At 43.3% G+C, this 18,438-nt stretch overlaps 1 protein-coding gene across 4 annotated transcripts in view; it reads left to right on the forward strand.

Moving 5' to 3' along the window:
* The window catches only part of FGD4 (FYVE, RhoGEF and PH domain containing 4), a 136,220-nt gene that overhangs the window by 82,340 nt on the left and 35,442 nt on the right, over positions 1-18,438 (forward strand). For all 4 annotated transcript variants that reach the window (XM_039342322.1, XM_039342324.1, XM_039342325.1 and 1 more), the window contains exon 3: positions 14,260-14,440. In XM_039342322.1, the coding sequence (XP_039198256.1) occupies positions 14,260-14,440 (181 nt within the window). The remainder of the gene's footprint in view (positions 1-14,259; positions 14,441-18,438) is intronic.

Below are 18,438 nucleotides of genomic sequence, written 5' to 3' on the forward strand. Positions count from 1 at the left end.
TCAAAAGGGAGTAGCTTTCAAAAGGGAGTAGCACAGCTAAGGAAAAGGGGGAAAAAATGGCGGACTGCGTTGTTTAGCCACCCCTGTGAAATGGTTGTTCGACTCCAAATGGGGTCGCGACCCACAGGTTGAGAACTACTGGGCTAGAAGTATTATTAATATGATTCAACAAGTTTATGATGTATGTTCTTATTACAGTATGCTGCTTTGAATAATTAAGCACATGAATTTCAGGATTAAGTGGAGATGTTATGACATATGATATCACAATCTGTTTTCTCAGATTAGATTCAGAAATTATTTAGGTTGACACAAGGTAATTGAAGTTGAGCCCATATCTTGTAAATAAAACATAATAAAATGATAGTTTGAATAACAATGGCTCTAAATATCTTTAGGGGACACCCCTTTTGTTTCTCTTATGGATTACAGGCAGTGATTTATGCATTTCAGATAATTTACACAGTAGCTATATATTTTCTGTAAATTGTTTCAGTTGAGATTAAATGTGATAGAATAGCAGTACAGATATACATTGTATAACTGCATTGTAGTAAAAATATTCCAATTATGGTTGATCACATAGTCATCCAGATGTTTAGACTGGATTTGATACTGGGCCCTTCCCATGACCTGGGATAGGGAGATATTATTCTTTGATGGTGTTAAAGGTATTGTCCCTGGATGTAAGCTGTTCCAGGTAAAGTTGCCTTTTGGCATTGACTGATAGTGTTAATGCCAATGGTGTTCATGTGGTGTTCCAGATGATTTGGGTTTTTACCCAAAGCATCAATTACTATTGGTACTGTTTTTGCTTTCTTTTGCCACAGTCTTTCTACTTTTAGTTGCAGGTGTTTATAATTTGTGATTTTCTCCAGGTCTTTCTTTTCAATTCTGCTGTCTCTAGGAACTGCAGTGGGCACTATCCAGACTTTTTTGTCTTTCTTATTCACAATTGTTAAGCCTGGGGTGTTATGTGGCACTTGTTTGTTTGACTGCTAAAATTCCAGAGCAGTTTCTGCTTCTTCATTTTCTATTTGTTTATTTTGTGATCCCATCAGTTCTTGCTTGCAGGAAAATGGTACTTCTTACAAATAATCCAGTGCACCATTGTTGCTATTTTCTCACACCGTTGTTTGTAGTCAGTCTGTGTGATCTTCTTGCAGCAGCTAACTACGTGGTCCACTTTTCGTTCAGCTTTGTTGCAGAGGAGACATTTGCAGTCTGTTTGCTGTCTTCTCAGTTCTGGCTTTATATGCGTTTGTTCTAAGGCTTGATCTTATGTAGCCAGAATTAGCCTCTCTATCTCTTTCTTCAACTTTCCTGCTCTTAGCCATGGCCCAGTCTTGTTACCTGCTTTGCTGCTATTTTTTTTAAAACGCATTGGCCATGTAATACTTTGCCTTGCCATGCCTCTTTTCTGTTCTTCATTTGGCCTTTCTTGTAGGCCAGTTTGGTTTCTCCAGTATTCAGTAAACCTTCCTGGTATACTAGCTTCAGTGAATCTACTCCACTGTCCTTCAGATATTCTTTCAATGCTCTTGTTATCGTGATTATTAACAGAACACTTTTCCTAGGGTACAGTATGAATGTGCATTCAGAGATCTGTCTGTAAAGATGTCTGTCTTTAATGAAGTGAAAAACATTCAAAGTCTGTTTTTGCTGCTTCTGATTTGTATGCTGGCAGCCACAGTATTCTCTGACCTGGTTTTCAACAATGCTATTTAGTGCTTGCTTGCTTTCTGCAAAATTGCTTAAATTCAGGCAGTCCCTAATCATCTCGAGTGACATTTTGGGTAACATAGAAGAGTGGGGGTGGGGAGATAGAAAATGTGTTTCAGTATACCTTTCCTTAGTTTCAAGGCCTTTGTGTTCAACTTAAAAATATATAATGAATTATTACTGTGTTGGCATAGCTGAATGGCCTATAACTGGGTGAGCATCATTTTTAAGCAAGTTGCTGGGAAACCTCTTATGAAGCATTTAGTCTGTGCTGAAAAAATTATTTTACTAAAACTCTAGAACAGGGGTAGGCAACCTTGGCTTTTTTATGACTCGTGGACTTCAACTCCCGGAATTCCTGAGCCAGCATGCTGGCTCAGGAATTCTGGGAGTTGAAGTCCACGAGTCATAAAAGAGCCAAGGTTGCCTACCCCTGCCCTAGAATAAGATGCACTTTCATATAGCATGTATGTAGTGATTACAGATAGTCCTCAACTTATGACTACAACTGAGCGCAAAATTTAAGTTGCTAAGTGAAACATTTGTTAAATGAGTTTTACGACTTTTTTTGCCACTGTTTTTAAGTGAATCATTGCAGTTGTTAAGTTAGTAACACAGTTATTAAAGTGAATCTGGCTTCCCCTTTGACTTTATTTGTCAGAAGCTCGCAAGAGATAATCACATGACCCTGGGAGGCTGCAACCGTCATCAGTTCGAATCAGTTGCCAAGCATCTGAATTTTGATCACATGACCATGGGGATGCTGCAGCGGTCATGTGAAAAACGGTCATAAATCACTTTTTTCAGTGTTGTTGCAACTTTGAACAGTCACTAAATGAACTGTTGTAAGTCGAGGACTACCTGTATTGTAAAGTACGGGAAATATAGGAAATAATAATGCCTGACTAATGAGGATGAAATCTGTTTTAGAGCGGAAGGAACTTTTGTGGAACAATGACACTAATGCTTGTTTTGCATAGTGGTTAACTGATAGTATTCCTTTATTGTCCCCAATTATTTCCATATAAAATGCTGGTGCTGTTTAGTATGCAGTGACACATAAGTAAGAACACACGTGAGCTGTGTTTTTCCTCATAATTGATTATTGGAGCTTTGTCATTTTAGTCTAAATCATACTCTCTAATCAGGCAGACACACTAGGAGCAGGGAACATCACAGCTGGGCTCCATTTAGTGTAGGTGGTACTTGTTCAGTTTTATTTGAGAAACACTGGTCTTCCCAAACTGGCAGTTTTTTCTTTGCTTTCACCATCATTATAGTTTCCGGCACAGAAATCCGGTTGCAGGGCTGTGTGTTTCTTGGCAAGGAAGCTAATCTTTAAACATTCACTACTTTTTCCACTTATTCAGCCTAGTACTTTTGGCATTTTTTTATCGAAGGAGGCAGCTATTTGATATTTGCCTTATGATTTTAAATATGATCGTCAATTCATTTAAGCTGCTTCTTCCTTTTCCTTGGGACAATGTGTGCTCTTCTTTTGCTTTGCAAATTGGTCTCAATTTCTCTCCTTGCCCTTCAGAAGGTTTATCATCAGTTGTATATCCACTTTCTCCAATATGACGAGTGGAGAATCCACCAATGGGTTTTCTTCGTCTTCTGCCCGTAGACTAGTCGTCCAATTTGCTCCGCCTTTCCTCCTGGGACCTCCGTTCCCCAGTCTCGACTAGTCTTGAGCCCGATTAGACTGAATTCTTGACTCCTGAATTGATTCTTCTTTAAGGTCATATATTTCTGATATTTTGGTCAATCCGGGGGGAGGGGGGGACTGCAAAGAACAAACAGCTGTTCGTTTGAGCCCTTTCTGTTGCCGGATCGCAGCTCAGCCACAAGGCTGGCCAGAGCCCAGCCGATCGCCGGACAAACAAGGAGCCGGACACCATTTTCCGGTCACCAAGTGTGACCCTGAACAAAGGGAGAGACAATCTCCTTTGCCCCCCAACCCACTTCTCCCACAGGGCTAGCCAGGATAGCCGAAACAAATTCAGAATCCTTTGCACAGCTGATCAGTGAGCAATTTAAACCTCCCACGGATCATACGGAAGCCGGCAAGCTGCGTAGGAAATGCGTGAACCCAGCTGATCCACGGGCACTCCATTTAAACGTTCTGCGACACACACGGAAGCTAGTGAACTGCGGAAGAATAACACAGCTCTCAAAGGCTCTTACCTTAAATCAACTGAAGACTTTGAGGCTCTTGTTTTTTTTCCATTGACTGAAACCGGGGATTAGCTGGTCGACGGAGGGCTTTTAGACTCTGCAGCTCCCTCCCGAGGATCAGTTGATTTGTGGAGTTTTCCCTGCAGCTCCGCGGCTTCCTTGCAGCTCACGCTGATCGTATTCGGTTGAATACAAGCGCAGTTTGTTTTTTTGGGGTTTTTGGGCAGTCTCCAAGAAATCCAGCTGAGAGAGATTGAGTTTGGCCAATAACAACCTCAACTCCACTAGCTCAGTCCTTCCTCCTAGCCACATAGAAATAATTAGTAGTAGTAGTAGTAGTAGTAGTAGTAGTAGTAGTAATATTGAAGAGCAGCCAGCTCACAATTACCCTGAACTAGAACTCACCTCATTGAGACTGCGGAAGGGAGGTCCCTGGAGGAGAGGCGGAGCAAATTGGACGACTAGTCTACAGGCAGAAGATGAAGAAAAGCCATTGGTGGATTCTCCATCGTCATGTTGAGAAAGGTGTTCAGGTAAGACCAATGCCCCTTTTCAACAATTGTCCGTTCGTTAGTCTAGATCTGCCGACCTGTTCTAGAGGAAAATTTAGAAAGTTGAGGTTAGTCCTCGACTTGTGGCTGTAATTGAGTCCACAATTTCATTTGTAAATCTTGATTATAAAGTGAGTCATCACATAATTAAGCCCAATTTTATCACCTTTTCTGCGGTGTTAAGTGAATGCCATTGTTTGCTGGGGGAAAAAAACCCTATGGTATATTACAGTCATATGACCACTAAGCAACCGGTTGTAAAAAATAAAGGACTACCTGTATAGTTAGTTGTTATGGCACTTTCAATAAAAATAGAATAATTGTGAAAATGGCCCTTCCAGGTATGTTCTCCAGCACTGGAGATGGATAATCCACTCAGTGGGTTGAGACTGTATTCCTGCCCAATCAGATCAGTCAGCCAAAGTTGCCACGCCTGTCCTGGATCACGACTCACGTCTTGACTGATCTTGCCCAGAATATAGATGTCTCAACTTTGGCTCCTAGGCAGGTATAGTCTCTCCCATTGGCCAACTCATCATGGCCAACTTGCTGCGTGACAATTCGACAATTTGAGTTAATTATTTAAAATATTAAAAATACTTTAATTTTTGTCATTCACATTCATTTTGCCCCTCCTTTGATATCCTTTTTTAATGATTCTATTCCACCACCATCGTGTCCCACGACGAGTTGTCCTGCAGCAAGTTATCCTAGAATCATCAGGGAGAGAAGAGAGTATAAACATGAAGTTAGCCTGGAGTCACTGTGCCATCATGAAAGGGCTAAGACCGACCCACTTCTGCCCCCAAGTTCCTGGATCATTATCTATTTGTTCCCAAGAGAAGGTTGTCAGTCTCAGGAAATTTCTGTATCAGTAGGCAGAACATAATAAAATAGTTGATCTCCTCTAGGACTGACCAGTTTGATCGCCTTGCAGTCCAGGGGATTCCCAGGAGTCTTCTCCAGCACCATAGTTCAAAGGCCTCAATTCTTTGGCGCTCAGCCTTTCTTATGGTCCAACTTTCACAGCCATACATTGCAACTTGGAAAACCATGGCCTTGACTATACATACTTTTGTTGGCAGAGATCAACCCTGACTATTCTTTAGAAGGCCAGATCCTGAAGTTGAAATTCAAGTACTTTGGCTACCTAATGAGAAGAAAGGACTCACTGGAGAGGAGCCTAATGCTGGGAAGTATTGAGGGCAATAGAAGAAGGTGATGACAGAGAATGAGGTGGCTGGATGGAGTCACTGAAGCAGTAGGCATGAGCTTAAATGGACTCCAGAAGATGGTAGAGGACAGGAAAGCCTGGAGGAACGTTGTCCATGGGGTTGCAATGGGTCGGACATGACTTTGCAACTAACAACAACAATAAAGTAGTTAGCTTGAACTCTATTATGTGTTGAGTCTGGTTGTTCGTGCCTGACAATTTCCTTGCTTTTTCCTCTCTAAGTTTATTACAGAAGAGGATCGGTTGAAATGCTGCTTTGATTTTGTTGTTACAATTGATTTTACTCTGTTGTGTGCAGTACTTTACATCCTGGAATAATTGATTTATAAATCTCTATGTGTTTCTGGTTGTGTGGAGCAGATTTGTTGGCTTGTAGATAATTTTGTTTGAGACAACTTCATGTGTTAGAATGATCAAGTACTGCAGCAATGGCCCACAGCTGAATTAAAATCCTTAATCTTTGTTGGTGGCATGGGGTAGCAGTAGTAGCTACCAGCACTGTAAAGTCTTTACTAGTTTCTTTTCTGCAGTTGTATAATCTGCCGAACTATATGGAAACTGCAGCTTTTGGAGATCCATTTGGTTGATAGCCATGACATCTACAACTCTTTCACCTAATTTTATAAATCTGATAAAAGGAGGTTTGGAGCTTCTCCATTCTCATTAAATGCTGGATTGATAAAGCATATTTAACCTGCAATTGTTCCCTCATGTTGGCAGTGTTAAAAGTTTACTCACACATTCTGTAGTTGATATTTAATGTGGCATTAGAAGTAGGTTGTGTTTCTAGATGGAGAAAGAATCAAATAGTGCACATCACCAGACCAGTCTTTAAGTATGTATATTTTTCTTGCATAAGCCTATATCTGTAATAGATGTAATAGTAGATGTAGTAGTATCTAGTAATAGATGTAGCAGCAATTGCTGGCAGGCCATACACTAAATAGTAAATAATGTAGTTGATATAATCTCCCTGTTCTAAATCTCTTTTGGAAGACATTACATCTCCCTGTCTTTCTAGCCAGGTTGTATGAAATCATGTAGGGAGCAAGTTGAAACTGGGCCTAAAGAGCTTTGAAATTGGATGAATTATTTTGAATAGCCCATATAGGTAATCCTAGTTTAGTAACCACAATTAGGACCAGCAACTTGGTTGTTAAGCAAAGTGGTTGTTAGTTGAAACCATGACTGGGCTTACAATCTTTTTTTCAGCTTTCCTTTGCTTTATAGACCTGTCATAAAGTTAGCTTTCTTCATCACTACTGTAACTGCAAATGGTTGCTAAATGAGGCAGTCATTAAACAAAGGTTCTGTATTATTTTATATTTTTGAATATTTGACACAAGAAAACTAACATCTGATAAGATGCTTCCCCTTTGATTATATGCTGCTTTACAGAGCTTTAATATGCAACACTTTTAGATAAGAGAAAATTATTGACCATTGAGACATCTAAGAAAAATCTTAAGTGTTCTCCAGCACTGGAGATGGATAATCCACCAATGGGTTTAGACTATGTTCCTGCCCAATCAGATCAAGTCTGCCAAAGTTGCAATGCCTGTCCTGGGCTAGAGTGTCCCAGTCTCGACTTGATCTTGCCCAGTACAGACCTGCAAGTTTGGCTCTTAGACAGGTACAGTCTCCATTGGTGGATTTTTCCATTACAGGCCACAGTTTACTGAGCAGCGCTGGATTCAGCTTTCTGTTCCCTTTCTTCCATTTTATTATTTATCCTGATTGAGGAACAATCTCTCTCCTTTCCGTTCTTGTAATATTTGGAGACAGAGGAAAGCTATTCCCCACCCCTCCATCTCCTGATTCCCTGCTCATTCCTGGACAGCCCTGGGATCAGGGCTGCTCTAGGTCCCCAAAAAAGAGCATTTTGCTTGTCCCTCTGCTTCCTTAATCCTACCGGAGTCTGCGGCTGCAGCTCCAGTCCCCACACGTGCACGCAGGCAAAGGAAGCCCTTTGGAGCCAGCAAACGTCCGGGAGCTCCGTTTGAGATATTTTCCTTTTTTTTTTTTTCGGCTTTCCGGAGCTGCGGATCAGGACAGCCCAATTATTTGCTGCCTTGCTGGTGGGAGTCGCTGGCTGCAGTCTCCTAAGTGAGATCGTGGCTTCCCTCAAGCGACCGCAAATCAGCTGCGCGGCGGCTGTTTGAAGAGGCACACCGAAAAATAGGGGGTTTACAGCCTCCTTTGTCAAGGAACGGCGCGGAGGGATTGCTGAATATCAGATTGCCCAACTTTACTACTGGCTGCATTCTGGGCCGCAGGGCCTCAGTCTTACTCTTCCAGTGCTCAGGCCTTGCATCAGTCCCCTCATGTGACCGTCATTTTGAGGACCTTGTGAAGTGATTCAACGGAGGAAGGGGCTCCTTCCTCCCCCCCCATGCATCCCAATTCGTTTTCTTGGATCCCAAGAGACAACAGGATAAGGTACTTGGAGGGCTGAAATCTTGGAGAAATTTCAAGGGGGGTGTGTGGCTGCCATTTTGATAATGGCCACCATTTTGTGTGCCATTCAGGGTTTCTTCTTTTCCCCAGGGGTGACCATTTTGTGTCTCACCCAGGGCTTCTACTCCCCGTGTAGGAATCCATTTCAGATTCTTCCATTCCAAGGCCTGTCAGGCCTCAGTTAGTATTCACCTCCACAGCCACTCTGGTCTGTGATATACCCATTTCACAGCCTGTTTAGCTGGTTTGGCTCTATCTGGTTTGTTCCTTTCTTTCACGTGCATTTAATCTCCTTGGATTCAATTTCTGGGTTTTTGGTGTCTCCAGGTCTCCCTGAAAATCAGGATTACCCCATTGGGATCCTGGGCTTACTCATATTAACAGCTCTATTTGGATTCCAGGCGTCCCCTATCGTGCGCTTGTTCTTATCCACACAACAGCTCTATCTGGATTCCAGGCGCCCCCTATCGTGCATCTGTTCTTATCCACACAAACAGCTCTGTCTGGATACCAGGTGTCCCCTATACTGTGCCTGTTCTTATCCAACCAATAGCAGTCTCCGGATACCAGGGGTTCCCCATCATGCTCCTGTGTTACCCGAGGATGGAGGATACTAGGCCCCCCACAAAGGACGTCTTACCATCCTCCTCGACTGCAAAACGCCGCAAATCCTCTAATCAAGAGGCTGCAGGTAAGATTTCAGCCAAGGCCCAAAGACCTCCAAGGGAGCTGAAAAACAGGCCACCAGGAGACACCAAGCCCTAGAGAAGAAATTCTCTAAAGCAAAGAAGCTAGCCAGGTTGGAGACCTCACAAGCCGAAGTGCCTTCTTTTGATCTGCCCCTGGGGCCCTCCGCTTCTCCACTGGGGATATGGTCAACAGGGGAACCTCTCCCGTCTCCTGCACTGGGGGACACGGACAGGGTTCATCCCATCACTCAGCCCTCCGCTCCACAGGCTCAACACGTGGCCCCTGAAGCTACTTTCACCTCCACTGCGGCCGGGCTTAGGCCAAGTGAACCGGTCCCCCTCCCCACGGAGGACCGCCTAGCTGAGATGATTGCACAGGCGGTAGAGTGCGCTCTTGAGACCAGATCGCAAGCGGCTAGGTCACCCGTGGTCACCTTTCTACCTACCCACCAGCCGGCTACTGAGTCCTATCACGCGCCTTCTTCCCCTTCGCAGTCCATTTACTCTGGGGACTCGTCATCTCATGAATACGAGGCTGATCTGGAGATTCTGATGTCTGAGGAGGAGGAACCCTCCCCTGAGACACCATCACTTAGTGGTCTCTTTAACCCTGCCTGTTTTGTGCCCCTGCTTTGCAAGGCCACTTCTACAACACATCTCGGACCCGATCCTTCCACGCCAGCAATTTCAGTCACTCCAGACTTGGAGGCGGATCCGAATTTCACCAAACTGGTAACTACACAATACCGCGTTCCTTGCCCTCCCATGTTCCTCAACGCGGTCTGAAAGCAATGGGTATCTCTGGCCTCTTTTCCCCTTCCAAGTAGCAATGAGAAAAGACTTTATAACGTGGCCCAGGACCTGGAGGTGGCTCTGGATGTACCCGCGATAGATGAACCTTTAGGACTCCTTGTGTCTCCAACCGTCATTCCTGGTGACATCTCTGAGGCCCTCAAGGCTGAGGACCGTAAATGTGAGCTCTCTTTCCGTAGAACACATCAAGCCGCGGCGTGGGCTATCAGAGCAGCTACCTCTGCATCCTTTTTTAACAGGTCTGCTCTCCGCTGGCTTAGACAGCTTCAGGTCAGGATACTGGCGGAGGATATCCGCACGCATCAAGATCTAAGTAAGATGGTGGCGGCTACAGAATATGCTTCCGATGCCACCCTTCAGGCTGCCAGATTTTCCTCCAGAGCCATGGCATCCAACGTCACTTGCCGCCGTATGCTCTGGTTGAAACACTGGCACGCTGACGCCAAGTCCGAATGGAGTTTGTCACCAGCCCCTTATCAGGGAGGGAAATTGTTTGGTGAAGCTCTGAATCCTTACCTCACTGAAAATAAGGATAAACGTAAGGTCCTCAATCACCTCCTTAAACGGTCGGACAAACTCCCAACACCTACTCACAGAGGCAGCCCTTTTGCACTGGAGCCAGATCCAACTACTCCCAGCCCAACTGTTCTTTCCCTATCAGACAAGACAGACAGGACAGACAGTCTGACAGACAGGTTTCCAGACCCAGACAACAATTTCAGGGCAAACAGCCCTTTCGCGGGAGCAGCCTCCCATTCCGCCGATCCAGGTGACTCTCAGGCGGATCCTCCCATCGGGGGCAGACTCTTTCTCTTTGTCTGCCAGTGGGAAGCCACCACCACGGATGCATGGGTCCTAAACACCGTGCATCATGGACTGTCCCTGGAGTTCATCTCCAACCCCCCGAATCACTTCATTTCTTGTCCCCAACTAAGAAATCCAACAAAGAAAAAACTAATGCGAGATTCCATTGGTCATCTCTTAAACATTCGGGCCATAGAACTGGTGCCATTGGATCAGAGAGGTCAGGGATTTTACTCCATCCTCTTTGTCGTCCCCAAGGTGTCATCCTGGATCTAAAAGGATTAAACTATCATCTTGCATACCACAAATTCAAGATGCAAACGCTCCAGTCCATCTTGGGAAGCGTAAGAAGGGAGGACTTCCTGACGTCTATCAACCTCATGGAAGCATACCTCCACATCCCCATCTCTCTCACCCACCGCCGGTTTCTAAGATTCGCCCACAGGGGACATTATTATCAACACAGGGCACTCCCGTTCGGCCTATCCTCAGCTCCGAGGGTCTTTACCAAGATCCTGGCGGTTCTAGCAGCTCACCTGAGAATGGTGCCAGTCAGAGTCCACTGCTACCTGGACGACATTTTAATCCAGTCATCATCGATCCAGGCTGCTCAGGCAGATCTCGAACTGGTGATAATGCTGCTCCAGAATCACGGGTTCTCGGTGAACTTCTCCAAGAACCATTTGGTCCCCACAACAAGGTTATTACACCTAGGTGTCATCATAGACACGGTGGAATGCTGGGTCTATTTATCCCAAGAACGCCGGGACAGCATCAGGGAGTCGATTCTCCAATTGCGCAGGGATTGAACGGTAATGTTGGCCAGCCTCTCCCAATTACTGGGGAAGATGATCTCGGCCATTGCGATTGTACCTTGGGCCAGGCTCCACTCCAGGAACCTTCAGTGGTTCCTGCTCCCCTTCCAGAGACTAAACATCAGTTCCTCCAATCGAAGGGTGAGACTTTCACTTCACATCTCGAGATCCCTCACATGGTAGCTCTCGTCGGCCATGCTCAAGGGGTCTTACTTCAAGGAGTCCGATCGACTCACCCTTACAACCAACACCAGCCTGTTCGGCTGGGGACCGACCTTCGCTCACAGTGGGCCCAGGGCCGTTGGTCCCGCTCTGACCTTTGGCACAATATCAACTGGCTGGAGCTCAGGGCCGTACACCTGGCCCTGCGCCACTTTCGCGGCATAGTAGCAAAGCGTCACGTGTTGGTCCTCACGTGTTGGCTGCCAAGGGCACATGTGAACCGGCAAGGGGGCACCCGATCTCGTGCACTCTTGACCGAGGCACTCCTGCTGGGCTCCTGGGCAGAAGCCAACCTGGCCTCCATCAAGGCCGACCACATTTCAGGGGAGGCAAACACTCAGGCCGACTTCCTGAGCCAGGCAACGGTGGACCATTCGGAATGGCGCCTGCACCCAAGGATCTTCAAGGAGATCTGCCACCGCTTCGGATTGCCAGTTCTAGACCTTTTTGCCTCCCCAACAAACACTCATCTCCAGCTATTCTTTTCTCACCTTCCATCTCCAGGGTCAGAAGGAGCGGATGCTCTTCAGAGCCTGTGGCCGGAGGGACTGCTTTACACCTTCCTTCCTCTTCCTCTTCTTCTGGCAGTTGTCCGCAAGCTTCTTCGGGAGCAGGCGGAGGTTCTTCTAGTGGCCCCGTAATGGCCATGGAGACCATGGTTCGCCGACCTGGTGAACCTCTCTCTAGTGGCCCCATGGAGGATTCTCCCAGATCAGGGTCTACTCAGCCAGGGGACCCTTCTTCATCCAGACCCCCAGTGGCTCCAGTTAGCCATCTGGCACTTGAGCGCTCGATCCTGTCTCAAGAGTCCTGCTCGCAGGGGGTCATTACCATAATCCGGGCCTCCTATCAATCCTCTACCAACCGTATTTATGAGGCCACGTGGAGGAACTTCTATTTGTGGTGCTCGAACCACCACTTGACCATTCCAGACTTGACAATTCCACATATATTGGATTACCTTCTACAGGGTCTGGAGAGGGGCTTGGCTCCAAACACATTGCGCAGACAAGTCGCCGCTCTCTCCACTGTACTTACCTGTGACTCAGCGGTTTCCTTAGGTCATCATCCCTTGATCCGCTCGTTCATCAAGGGGGCTACTAACACCAGGCCCCCTGTAGTGCATAGGTATCCCTCTTGGGACCTGCCATGAGTTCTTCGGGCTCTAACCAGACCGCCCTTTGAACCCCTCAAGACATGTGATATACGATACGTATCGCACAAGGTCGCATTCCTGGTGGCAATCATATCTGCGCGACGAATATCAGAATTGGTGGCACTTTCAGTCAGAGATGACTTGTGCTTTTTTCACCAGGACCGAATGGTCCTTCGTCTAGACCCTGCCTTTCTTCCTAAGGTCAATTCTGTTTTCCACAGGGCTCAAGAAATCGTACTCCCGCATTTCTGTCCTCACCCATCTCATGCCCTGGAATGGCAATGGCACCTTCTGGACGTCCGCAGTGCACTCCGTTACTACATCTCACAGACAGCTGCCTTCCGCAACTCTGAGGCCCTCTTTGTCTCCTTCCATCCTTCTTCCAAGGATCGGAAGTTGTCCTTCTCCACAATTGGCAGGTGGATTAGGGCGTGTATTGCGGGGGCGTACCAGGTTGAATCATTGCTGGTTCCACGACGGGTAATGGCCCACTCAACCCGTAGTGTGGCTACCTCTGCGGCCTGGGCCACTCAGGCGTCCATTGAGGATGTTTGCAGAGCGGCCACATGGTCTTCACCATCTCCTTTTATAAGGCATTACAAGATTGACAGGTTCGCCTCGGCGGAGGCCTCCTTTGGTAGGAGGGTTCTCCAACAGGTCGTACCTCAAAGTGCCACGCTGGACTGGCCTGCTCCCCTCCCTCAGGGACAGTAGGCTTTGGTATGTCCCATTGGTGGATTATCCATCTCCAATTCTGGAGAAGGGGCGTTGTCTTACCTGAACGCCTTTTCTCAGCACAGAGATGGATAATCCACTCCTGCCCTTGCAGGTTACTTAGGCCTAGGGTTAGATTTATGAGCCAACACGTCTTGCTGTCAGTCATGGCTTCGCCTGCGTCAAGACTGGGACACTCTAGCCCAGGACAGGCGTTGCAACTTTGGCTGACTTGATCTGATTGGGCAGGAACACGGTCTAAACCCATTGGTGGATTATCCATCTCCGTGCTGAGAAAAGGTGTTCAGGTAAGACAACGCCCCTTTTCAAGGTGATTACAGTGTCATTTCTAGAAAGCGAAGTTGGGATGCTCAGAATGAGTTGGTTAAATTCATATTCAGTAACTATCTTATTGATTTCTGGATAATAATGAAAATAACCTGGGTGGATTATTGGTAGAATGAACAACTAAGCGCTAGATTGCAAGTACATCTTTGCCTTTTTAGATATCTAGGATGTAAAAAAATAGGCCAGACACACCCACAAGACATATTAGTGTATGCAAGTTAGTAATAAGAGTAGGCATTGCTCTCTATTGAATTGTTCCTTCAATGAATTAATAAATCTAACTTTATGTAAGCCAAGGGCATAATGTTGACCGATATAATGTTAACTTCTAAATTATTAGAACATCAATTATGAATCTGTAATAATGAAAAAACTTGCCTTGAATATTTTGTAAATGAACTCTTGGCAGTCTGACTTGAAGATTATTAGTGTGGTACTTCAAAGGATTTTGAGGACATCACATTGAAGAAGACAAGTTTTAAAGTCACTGCTTTGAATAGCATTGGTGTGTGAAATTCCTACGAATATGAAAAGTAGTGTTGCTTTTTCTTTGCAGTGCCTCCAAAGCCATTACATCTGCAGAATTCACAGTCATCCATTACCCACCAAACCCCTAAGTCTAAAGCTTTGTATACCACGAAGCCAAGAATGGAGGAAATTACACCTATCTCTTCTTGTGTCTCGAAAGAAAAATCTAGTAAAGTGTCTGATCTCATCAGTCATTTTGAAGGAGGCAGGTAAACACATTTCATTTTATTCAAAGGTTGCAGATTGAAATGAGCATATGTGATGATAATAAATGAAGAGGAAAAACATGTTCCATTTTTTATGGCGAGTACAGACAGTTGCTATGGTTGATCTACTAAATTACACAATTTGAATGATGATGCATTATTGATTGGACCAGATCAATTTTAGCTGGAAATGAAAACAAATATTCTCATGACACAGGAGTGTGTGTGCTTACATACAATGATCAGAACTTAAGCAGAGATAATAACTGATTTCTTTTTAAAGCTGCCTTCAGTGGGATTAATTTTAGGGAGTGGAAAATGAGTAAATGTAAGAAATAGAGAGGATCATCCAATTTCTTTCTTTTTATAACCGCCTACATTTCCTCTCTTACTCATTATCACATTTTTTACTTTCTCTCCCCCTCAATGTGCAGCAGGCTGGGACAGATTTCATTTGGATAGAAATCTGAATTAATTGCTATTAGTAGATTATACAGTGAGGATGAGGGTCAGATGAGGTCCCGGCCCATTCATGATTTCTAACCTGGGCTTAGATCAGTGTTCATGTAGACTTTTGACAGCAAAAATATGAAAAGCTCGGTTAATTTTAGTAATCTTACCAAATTAGTATAATATTGCTGCAAATCTCCTTTTTTCCTGTTAACATTTTCAGTACTGTATAAGGCAAAGCCATGATTCTTCATTGAAAAGAACTTGGGCTTTTGTTTGAGGTTTTAGAATTTGTTATCCTTTATTTTTCAAGAGTTCTTATCTGTTTTAAACATTAAGCTAATACATGTAGGCCTCGACTTACGACCAAAATTTATGTTGCTAAGTGAGAAATTTGTTAAGTGAGTTTTGCCCCATTTTATGACTTGAGGACACATTTGTTAATTAAATCACTGAAGTTGTTAAATTAGTAACATTGTGATTAAGTGAATCTGGCTTCCCCATTGACTTTGCTTGCCAGAAGTTTACAAAAGGGGATCACATGACCCTGGATATGCTGCAACGGTCATAAGTATGAAAAATGGTCACAAGTCACTTTCAGTTGTAACTTTGAACGGTCACTAAATGAATTGTTGTAAGTTGAGGACTTCCTGTATTGCTTGTTTGCATTCCATCCATTCCATTCCATCCCAACAGATTGCTAACATCCATGCTTTTCTCTTACTGTAAATCATGACACAAGTTCAACATTGTTCCTCTTCTTCATTCTGGAATATAATTTTTTTCTTTTGTCCAATTCAGGAAAAAGGATCTGGTCATAATGAGATTCTTAGTTCAAAAAGCATATTTAATATTATCATCTAAAGTAGCATAATTCCATGATTACTGTGTTTGTCTTTCTTTGTTCTTTTTCAAACTTAGAAGGCTCACCTGTGCCTTTTCTAAGGAGAACCATCCTCTTCATCTCAGTGCAAAAAGAAGTTGGATAAAATCTTTTCCCTTGACAAGAATAGGTGACTCCAAATAAATACTTCAGAGTTAATTTACAAATACCAGGTGGCCTTTGACTAAAGTGACTTTCTTGATATCCTAAAAGTGGACAAAGTCTTGGTAGCAAATGGTCCAGCTCTTTCTTGTAATATCCCCACTTCTTCTTGACTGAAGCCTCCTGCTGCTTATATTATTTAGATTTAGCATCTCTCTTATCCAAACTTACAGTTGCCAACTTATTATAGAAAGACATTATGTAGGTTCTATAGTTAAATGTTTTTATAGGAAGTTCATAATTTGCATTGAATGATAAAACACTAGACATCTATACATAAATCTTCTGGGACCTCCCTATTGGGTTAGCTTCATTCCAGAACAAAAATTTGTTGTCTTTTCATTCTAGAATTTTTTCCCTTGGTTTGTGGGTCTTATCTGCTGAGTGACCTAAGATGCAGGTGACTGGGAAATAGAAGATAAGGAGTCCTCATGCAAATGAGCTGGCAGTTGCAGTTTAACCATTTTTAATAAAGGTAATAAAAGGGTACCATTGCAACAGGGAATTGGGGATGATTGAACTCCATTAAATATTTGGAGTCTGGTGAAGTAAATTAGTCCAGTTGTTGGGTTCCATAAAAATTATCCTAGAGAGAAGCAAAAATAGAGGGGTGCACATGGTAGAGGAATATCTTGCAGGAGGGAATGGTTGCTTTGAGGAAAGTGATAAATACTTTGCACTGATAAATTAGAGTGTTCCAGAAAGAGGCACCACTAAATAAAACCAACACCATCTCAACTTCAATAGTCTTCACTGCATTTTGGGTGATGAACAAATCAGCACGTTTCACTAAAGTTAAAATAGGACTTTGAACATAACAGTCTTGCTGTCTGAGCTGTTGCAATTTCTTTAAATCTCCTTTTGTTCTATTTAGTTATCTGCAAAGATAGATGACTATTGTGGGATTGTGCTGCTGAGAGAAGAATAGGAGAGAGAGAGAGGGGGAGAGAGGGAGAGGGAGAGAGAGAGACTCCTGTTGCCTGGCAGATTGTATGAGAGAGCTAGATTGGAAACCAATTGCTTTTGTCTCCTGTCTTTTTCATAGTGAGCAAAATTAAGGAGGATTAAGCCAAAATTACAACTCAGGTCATACATCATGCTAAATTTTTGCCTTGGTTTTGGTATTACATCTGGACTGAAAAATATCTAGATTTAATATTAGAAGGCAGCAAAAAAAAAAAAAATAGAATTTTCTCCAGGTTTTTTTTCTTTTGCATGGTCATTATGATTTTTGCAATGCAGATATGGTAACCCTAATTTTGCCTCAGCATGTCTGAACTTAACATGTGGATTATAAACAATGGCTTAGTACACTCTATGAAGCTAGCAGAAAAAAAAACACATCATAGTCCAAACATAGCCATGTTGTTAAAACAATGATTATGTGGTTTCCCTCTTATTATGGAAATGCCCTTAGAAGTCACAGTGGTGCCACACTGTCTTCAGGAAGATGGAAAAGGTAGGTTTTTGCTGGTGTCTGGGATCCGAGGGTTTTATAATTGTTGTTTTTTCCCTTGTTTTCTTTTGGAATTTTATGAGGTTGTTTCATGGATTTGTAAATGTCCAAGTCTGGTGGTTGAGGACACTATACAAATCATGGTTGTCCAACCTTTTGGCTTGCCTGGCCACATTGAGTGAAGAGGAATTGTCTTGGGCTGTATAATATATTAACTATATAATATAGTTAATATGTAAAAATAACAAATGAACAAATTCCATTATGTTTTAATATTTTTATTATCTTGGGGGGCTGTATTACTAACTGTCCAGGGCCACATGTAGCCCATGAGCTGTGGATTGGACACGCCTAATATAGATATTGTAATAAAGGAATAAATAAGTTGGAATTTGTAATTCATAAATCATGGCTTTTTGCAAAATAGACCATAGTTTAATCAATTTGAGAATTACACAAATAATAATCATCTGTTTTAGCATTATTGATTGATATAGCTGCAGTAAATAGTGCTGGTTTAAATGAACAAGTAGCTCGACTCTGTGTAAGAGTTTCCTATATTTGTTTGTATGCTTACAGTGTTCTGTGGTGTATTTCAGATAAAAATCCAACATAAAGAATATTATATTTGGGGGAAAGAATTAAAATATATAAAATTAGTGCCAGTAGTATGTGAACTGAACAGCTTCATTTAACATCAATATTAGTTAGTATTTTTAATAAGCAAAGCACGTGTACATAAGTGTGCACGTCTTGAGATGTATGAAAAAGTAGAAATAAAATGCCCAGATTCCATTTTTCTGATTTCTTTTTCTATGTAAAAGAGGTGTAATTATTAGACATTTTGTTTTGCCATTTATGCTACCGGTATTTGTTATGGTGATGGAACTGTGTATTGACTAGAAGAAGAATCTGCATAAATTTGCAATTTAGTTGTTGCCCGATGCTTTCCAGATATTTGGGAGGATAGGTCTGGAACATTACTGCAAAGACCTTAGATGAGTAAACATTATACCTCTTCTTAGAAAAGCAATTGTTGATGGGGGGAAC

Source organism: Crotalus tigris, unplaced genomic scaffold, assembly GCF_016545835.1.
Source record: "Crotalus tigris isolate CLP2741 ecotype Arizona unplaced genomic scaffold, ASM1654583v1 scf7180000017789.496130, whole genome shotgun sequence".
In the NCBI taxonomy this organism is placed as follows: domain Eukaryota; kingdom Metazoa; phylum Chordata; class Lepidosauria; order Squamata; family Viperidae; genus Crotalus; species Crotalus tigris.